General features: G+C 39.0%; 1 protein-coding gene across 1 annotated transcript; it reads left to right on the forward strand.

The window, feature by feature from the left end:
* Nucleotides 1–785: 785 nt before the first annotated feature.
* LOC107586383 (tiggy-winkle hedgehog protein) lies at nucleotides 786–5,553 on the forward strand. Its single transcript, XM_016273707.1, has 3 exons — nucleotides 786–1,241; nucleotides 3,391–3,652; nucleotides 4,435–5,553. Exons 1-3 carry the CDS (start codon nucleotides 933–935, stop codon nucleotides 5,112–5,114), a joined length of 1,251 nt encoding a protein of 416 aa, XP_016129193.1. The 5' UTR covers nucleotides 786–932; the 3' UTR covers nucleotides 5,115–5,553.
* The last annotated feature ends 2,930 nt before the right edge of the window (nucleotides 5,554–8,483 follow it).

Genomic DNA, 8,483 nt, shown 5'->3' on the forward strand with positions numbered 1-8,483 from the left:
AAAGACAAAAGAGTAAATAGGAGGAGTCGGTAATTTAACCTAATCTTTCAGATGTCATCACACAAGATCTAAACTCTAACTCCAAGACAGAAATGTATGACTGGACTTTGGATGCCCTGATTAATCCCCTACCAAAGACGAACAGAAAAAGGATGTGTACAAAGGATACATAGGCCAACAGATTTTGGGTCCTGTGCCTCTGTTAGCAGCTTCATGGGGTCTACACCAGTCTTGAAGAGAAGTTTCTTAAAAAATAAAATAAAAAAGTCATTGGAAAGGAATGGAAGGAACGGAAATACAGCACAAGGATACAAGGAGTCATTTCATTTTTCACAAGGATTTGGTTTTAATTACAAAAGGATGTCTAATTTGTCATATTAACCTAAAGAAATATATAATCTGTTAAAAAAGGGTGCACTAAAACCAATTAAAGGTCTGATTTGAAATAATGTAATTCTGATATACAACATATTCTAAAATATAATTTTCATAACCATGCTGCTTATTTGAAACCGATATTTTCAGTCACATGAAACCCTGTAAACTCGAGTTGACCATGGCAACGTGAGAATACGCTTTTGTCATTTCTGCAGAAATGATGGAGACCGTCTTTGCTTGGATGGCATCATAGTTGGACGGCACTCCGTCGAGTCAATAGACTCCCTCCCCCTGGCATAGATTTGCTCTGTAATTCATGAGTAGACTGCCTCTACTCATAAGCGTCTGACCCTACCTCCCGTCAAACTAAGTCGCTCTTTCGTCTCCCACTTAGCTGTGACAGCCAGCCTCCAATGTGCTCAGTCAGTGGCTATCGAGAGCGGTCGTTATTGCACCTGCTTCGGTAGTGGTCGTTGGGCAGCATCCATCCGGTACGCGCGAGAAGACCCTGTGAGAGACTAAACTTTAAATTTCCGAGGAGATCATTTAACGTCATGGACGTAAGGCTGCATCTGAAGCAAATTGCTTTTCTGTGTTTTATCAGCCTGCTTCTGACGCCTTGTGGATTAGCCTGTGGTCCTGGTAGAGGTTATGGAAAACGAAGACACCCAAAGAAATTAACCCCTTTGGCTTACAAGCAATTCATTCCCAACGTTGCCGAGAAAACGCTCGGGGCCAGCGGCAAATACGAAGGCAAAATCACAAGGAATTCAGAGAGATTTAAAGAGCTGATTCCGAATTATAATCCCGATATCATATTTAAAGACGAGGAAAACACAAACGCTGACAGACTGATGACCAAGGTATGGACCCATGCGTGCGTAATTGCCCAGACTTACACTCTTTTAAATAATGGATGCCCATGTTTGTTGTAAAAGGTTTTTGAGTTTCCTATGGTTTTGGGGAGATTAATAAAAAAAAATTGTGATGTTGCATTATTGGTACTTTAGATCAGTGTATTGGTTTTTGTGTTCTTTAACGCGCCAGAACAGAACATTTTTTTAATAACTAGATAATAAATGTATTGATGTAACTCCAATAAAATCTCATGTTGCACTGGGCTGTAAAAACTTGTGACGGGACATTTAAACAGGTTTCCAGGTACTTTGGAGACACTGACAGCGCGCGGTAAAACTAAAACTATAACTGTTGGACGTCCGGCACTGCAGTGCATGTATAGCCTAAAAAATGTTTATCAAACAGCTGAGCTATAGTGATATTCTTAATATGAACATTTGCATACTTCACAGACTTTACATGGAACGTGTGAGCTATATTTTTGGTATTTTGACTGTTCAATATTCATAATATTCCGTTTAATTTAAATCAAAATGACCATTCAGCGCTCATTCGGATTTTATTGCTTTGCCATTAGTGCAAAATTGGCACCGTTGGATAATGTAGTGCTAGTGGTTGAAAGCATGTGCTGAGCATAAGCTTTTTCTTTTCTCCAAACAGACCCTTGACATTTAATAACATAATTAAATACACGAAACACCCCGCCTCCACACATCGTAAGCATTGCGTAATATATATATATATATATATATATATATATATTTTTTTTTTTTTATATGAATAGATCTCATGACCTGCTTTTATTGTGTACTTAATGGAAAATGTGGGTCACAAGTGATCTTTGCCACTGATTTTGCGCGTCTAGTAGCCTACTGGATATTACAGGCTCCCGTGGTGAGCGCGCTTATTCCAATCAGCTGCTCGACAGCTTTCTCTGATGACAATGCTTTAAAATAATTATTTGAAGCCAAATTACAGTGCACGTTTCCCTGACAATGTCCAGGAACAAATTAAGCAACTTGCCCTTGTACAGTAAAATAATAGCACATGTTCACAGTGCCAGAGAAGTTACTGACATTTAATTAAAGCAACGTCAGAAGTTAGGCGAATCATTGGTGGCAACGTGTCTGTAAAATTGATTGCTCCCCCACAGGCTGAGAGAAAGAACTTTAATTTTCAGCTCTATTTACTCCTCTCGGTTATCGATCGGTCGGTCTGGAGTCTGCGCTCTTGACCTATGGCAACAAACGATTCAATTAATGCGTTTCCTCAAGATCACATCTGCGATTCTTATATGAATAGATCTCATGACCTGCTTTTATTGTGTACTTAATGGAAAATGTGGGTCACAAGTGATCTTTGCCACTGATTTTGCGCGTCTAGTAGCCTACTGGATATTACAGGCTCCCGTGGTGAGCGCGCTTATTCCAATCAGCTGCTCGACTGCTTTCTCTGATGACAATGCTTTAAAATAATTATTTGAAGCCAAATTACAGTGCACGTTTCCCTGACAATGTCCAGGAACAAATTAAGCAACTTGCCCTTGTACAGTAAAATAATAGCACATGTTCACAGTGCCAGAGAAGTTACTGACATTTAATTAAAGCAACGTCAGAAGTTAGGCGAATCATTGGTGGCAACGTGTCTGTAAAATTGATTGCTCCCCCACAGGCTGAGAGAAAGAACTTTAATTTTCAGCTCTATTTACTCCTCTCGGTTATCGATCGGTCGGTCTGGAGTCTGCGCTCTTGACCTATGGCAACAAACGATTTCCCCAGCGCACACATCTTTTTACGCACAAGCTCAGACCGACAATGTGCTTAGTGATGTATATGAATAACTCCGTACTGCGTTAAGGATCCGTGTTTCTAAAATGATGACATCTATGATGACAATTCAGGGCTATATTCAGAATTACGCAAGTAAATGTGAAAAAAACACAGAAACAATATAAACGTCACTTTAACAGTCGTTTGCTGATATGAATGCAGATACTCCAACTTTTGTTGCAGAAATTACTTGGAGAGAAGGCGCGACAGACCTTTTGCGCATGCTTTTTTTAATAGCATATTTGAACATCCAGTAAATCTTCCACACTTTAAAAGGAAGGTCTGTGTTGTAAATACTGACAACCTGTCTCTTTCACTCATCCAGCGGTGTAAGGACAAGTTAAATTCGTTGGCGATATCCGTCATGAACCAGTGGCCAGGTGTGAAACTGCGCGTCACTGAAGGCTGGGATGAGGATGGTCACCATTTCGAAGAATCTTTGCACTACGAGGGACGGGCGGTGGACATAACTACCTCAGACAGGGATAAAAGCAAGTATGGGATGCTATCTAGACTTGCAGTGGAGGCAGGATTCGACTGGGTCTATTACGAATCCAAAGCCCATATACACTGCTCTGTCAAAGCAGGTGAGCGCAATGCCATCACTATAACTGATATGCATTCACCATACAGCTTATGCGATAGGCTCATTTAGATGCATAGCTTAGATATTTGTTTCTATGTATGTGTTAATGTGTTGGCCTATTCTCTGAAAAACATCCAAAAATCAACAAATAGGTTACATTGTGAAAAGACTGGCCTATGGTTTTCAAAGTGCCAACTTGGAGAACCTCTTGGCACCCTTTGTCACCTCACACATCAAGAAAATGAATATTTCAGGTGCCTCAAAACCTTTTGTTTTGACAGTCTCTATAGAGTTATTATGGCAAGACTCCAAATGGTGCCTCGTGCATATTTTCATTTTTTTTTTTTTTTTTTTACAGTATATGCTATCAAGGGAATCATTTGTGGATATGGAAACGGAAAACAACTATTGTTAACACACTAAGAAAAAAAAATGAACCAGAAGCAGCTGAAATAGTAACCGAAATCTAATTGAAATCTAATAAAAGTCCAACTGGCAGGGTGGGTATCTCTGCACCTGTGCAAACAGTTATACAAAACTAAAGGGATCAGGGAGAAGCAAAGTCTGTAGGCTCAATTTAAATGACAATGTCTGATCAGTTTGTGTTAATTCAGGAGCCAGAATGGCCAGACACGCGTTTCAACCTTTGCTTCTTTAGTCTCTACACGAGTTTGGACCATTTCCATGTCAGCACCATCATGTCAAAACCGGTGTCAATGCATCGATTTTGCGGAGTGCTTTATAAATATCCGCCTAAGTTGTCTATCTTTGCTTCTATCTCAGAAAATTCCGTCGCTGCTAAATCAGGGGGATGCTTTCCTGGATCTGGTACGGTGACACTCGCAGACGGGAGGAGGAAACACATCAAAGATCTTAAAGTGGGCGACCGGGTTTTAGCAGCGGACGAGGAGGGAAATGTCTTATTAAGCGACTTCATTATGTTCATGGACCACGATCCGACAACGAGAAGGCAATTCATCGTCATCGAGACGTCAGAGCCTTTTACAAAGCTCGCCCTCACAGCCGCGCACCTCGTCTTCGTTGGAAACGCCTCAGCTAGTTCTGGGACAACAGCAACATTTGCCAGCAACGTGAAGCCTGGAGATACGGTTTTAGTGTCGGGAGGAACAGGCAAGAGCCTCAAGAGCGTTACAGTGAAGAGGATTTACTCTGAAGAGCACGAGGGCTCTTACGCGCCAGTCACCGCTCACGGAACCATAATAGTGGATCGGGTGCTGGCTTCGTGTTACGCGGTTATTGAGAGCCACGAATGGGCGCACTGGGCTTTTGCACCGGTCAGGTTAAGTCACAAGCTGATGACGTGGCTTTCCCCGGCTCGTGATTCAAACGTCACTTTTCAGGAGGACGGTATCCACTGGTACTCAGACATGCTGTTTCACATCGGCTCTTGGCTGCTGGACAGAGACTCTTTCCATCCACTCGGGATTTCACACTTAAGTTGAGACTGCAGCTATAGTATCACTATGTGGGCACCAGACTCAAACGTATCTTTATTTTCTGTAAGAAAAGCCTTAAAGTGTTCATTGAATAATTTATTTGTATTGGATCATCTGTCTCTGGAAACGTAGCCTACTACACACCGATTCAAGCATGATGTGACCGTTTTTGCGCATTTTTGTGAGATTATACGAAATAAGAGAAAGCAATGCATTTACAGGGCTGTATACCGTGTGCAACCCGACTGATCTATTTTATTGGATAAGCATAGGATGGCGCTCAAAAAATATATTTTTATACACAGATTTGTATATTCGATTTTTGACGGATCTAAAAGTATTTCCAGAATCATATTTCGTTATTTGAAATAGTGCAAAGTTCAATTTATTTAAACAGCTGCGATGTATCAACGAACTGTTCATGTCATTATGTCGAGCATGTCAAGTGCCATTGTTTTGACCGCTGTTTCAACGTTTGTGTATTCACTACACTAACACTTTTTGTTTAAATGTACATTTCTTGACAAAAGTAGGCTACTCAAAATAAATTCATGGTATGCATTGTGCAAATAATTCGATGACCTTCGAGGAAATTTAAAGGAAACATTTTGTTATCCACGTGGAATACGCAGCCTATCATTTTGAAAGTGGTAAATAAGTAGCGGATCCTACGCGACTTTTGTTCGCTGCGGTCTACTTCTTTCACTTGGACTAACTGATAGGCTAATCTAACTTTACTGAATCGCTTGTATACGCTGCTTACCAAAAAAACGACATTTTTAAGACCCTCCTCCAAGCTCTCCATAAATTCCTCTCGCGTAAAAGGAGCTAAAAGTATTTTTAAAAGTTTTAAGAAATAGAAAACCCAATTCAGAACTTGGATTAGAAATAGCAAAGAACTAGATAACAAAATATATAATTTAATACTACAAGTCCATAAATGCTATGCACTTCAAAACTGAGACATAGTCTATTTGTTAGCATGAACATTTGGCCTCGATCCTTGAAATTGTTTTAGTAAGCTGTCTCAATTTTCGACTTTAGACAAAACTTATTATTAAATGACTATTCATAAAGTAAAAACACTGATCACCAATTTCAAAGTGTTTGTGTTCCCGTTCTGATAACCAATACTTTATGGTACACATCACAACAAAATGCCTTGATGCTTGATGATACTATGATGCTTTTAATGTGTCTATTATGCTTATGCAGCAAGAGTATCTCACACAGCTGATGTCGTGCGACATCTACTGGCTTTTTACGGCTCTGTCACACTGTGTGATCCAGGTTTTCTTACGATTCCTTATTATATGATTTCCCCCCCTAAAATCCCATAGAAACAGAGAAAGGTTATCCTTAGGTTTAAAATGCTTAGTATTTTAAATGTTTTTTTTTTTTTTAAATCCAACATTCTGTCAACATGAAGTATCACCTTTGACATGATTGTTAGTGCATTCCCGTGGCAGTTGGCCTAACATATGTTAGGGGAGCACCGAATATAAAAATCAATAATTTTGTAGTCTCCCGGTAGACATGAGCAAAACGTATTCCTGAAAGACCTGAACAGTCTTGGAAGAAATATGATTCATGTAGAAAATAGACACAAAAAGGTCTTAGTGAAGAAAGAAACACCAGAGTTTTAAACTGCAAGTAATGGTGAAGTACTGATAACACGTGAGCATGATGTAGATGAGAATGGAGACGATGGAAAGGCCATTCAACTCATTCTGCAAGAGCTTATGTAGAGATGTAGAAAGGCCCATTCACGTAAAGCTCTAAGATAATTGAAACCAATGAAGCTCAACTTTGGCACAAGTTCAAGCAGTGACTAGCTCAATAACACTGCCCACCTGAGTCAGTTAATCCATCAGACATCAATCAGACACCAAGCACAAAACCTGTGATGAATGATGCAGACAAGCCGGGAGATACACTGGTATGCTGATCTTTTTCCCTCAACATTTTACTCAAACACAACATTGGCGGTGGTGGGGAGGGGGACTCAAATTGCTTAATGAGAAAAGTAAGTAACATTTAGAGAGTGTTGCGACAAGGATTGAAATTCCACTCACATTCTGTTTTTGAGGAGGGAGCGGTGTTGACTCTGTGTGGTTGAGACTTGCTGGAAGACACAAAAGGAGATGCGTGGAGACAGAGGGATGACCTTGGGCCCGGCCCAGGTACAAAAGCACTGCTAAAGGAACATTCCAGGGGACCAGGAAAACAAACTAGCCCCTAATCCTCTCTCTATCCCACAGTCTGCCGGATTAGAGCAGGGCCACTCTCTGCAAATGTTGACATTCCCTAACACAAGACGTTAGCGTCTTGGAAAATATTTCAGAATGAAACGTCTGTTGCAAGCAAAAGACCAAGCACAATAGGCGAGGCGGTCTTGTTGTATCTAAGAAGCAGTGAACCACATATTCTTTCAGTGGTCTGTGTGATTCGAGATGGAAGGTTTTTTCTTCTTTTTTAGGGAAGCTAAACTGTTTGAGTTGGTTAAAAATCGCACATTCTTAAATTACTTAAGAATTGAATGGAAGGTTTTTTCTTCTTTTTTAGGGAAGCTAAATCAACATCTCCATCAGTGTTTGAAAACATAACTGTTTGAGTTGGTTAAAAATCGCACATTCTTAAATTACTTAAGAATTGGGATTAAACAAGAATTCACAGCTTTTTCAAAGCACAATCAATAAAGAAAAATTATATGATTTTAAGTTAAAACACAAAGCTCATGAAACATGACTATTAAAAATCCAAACTAAATATTAACAGCCTGCTTAAATTTAAACTTTAATTTAACATTTCAAACTTTTTGCAATAAAAAAATAAAAAAATAAATAAAAATAAAAAATATATATATATATACATACACACAATTTATTAAGTCCAATTTATTAATTAAGTGAAAAAGATCAAGCAAATTGGCCACTAGATGGTGCTGGACATCTGCATGAGTAAAACATGTTGCCTATAGGCACACTTTTGTCAGAAAGATGGCAATTCTGTAATAATTTACTCACTCAAGTTGTATGAATTTCTTTCATCACAAACACACACAAAATATATTTTTGAAGAATATGGGTAACTATATATATATATATATTATTCATATTATATTACTATATTTATCTTATAGTTACTTTCTGTCTGATCTAAGATTAACCAAATAATAGCAAAAAATAAAAAAATACAAATAAAAAGAATAATAAAAATATGGGTAACTGAACAGTTGATGGTCCCCGCTGATTTCCATAGTATTTTTTTCCTACTATGGAAGTCAATAGGGACCAACAAATGTTCAGTTACCCACATTCTTCAAAAGAAAAGAAATTCATGCAGGTTTGAAACAACTTGAGGGTGAGTGAACAA

The sequence above is a fragment of the Sinocyclocheilus grahami genome, unplaced genomic scaffold (assembly GCF_001515645.1).
Source record: "Sinocyclocheilus grahami isolate Dianchi unplaced genomic scaffold, SAMN03320097.WGS_v1.1 scaffold5.1, whole genome shotgun sequence".
Taxonomy (NCBI): domain Eukaryota; kingdom Metazoa; phylum Chordata; class Actinopteri; order Cypriniformes; family Cyprinidae; genus Sinocyclocheilus; species Sinocyclocheilus grahami.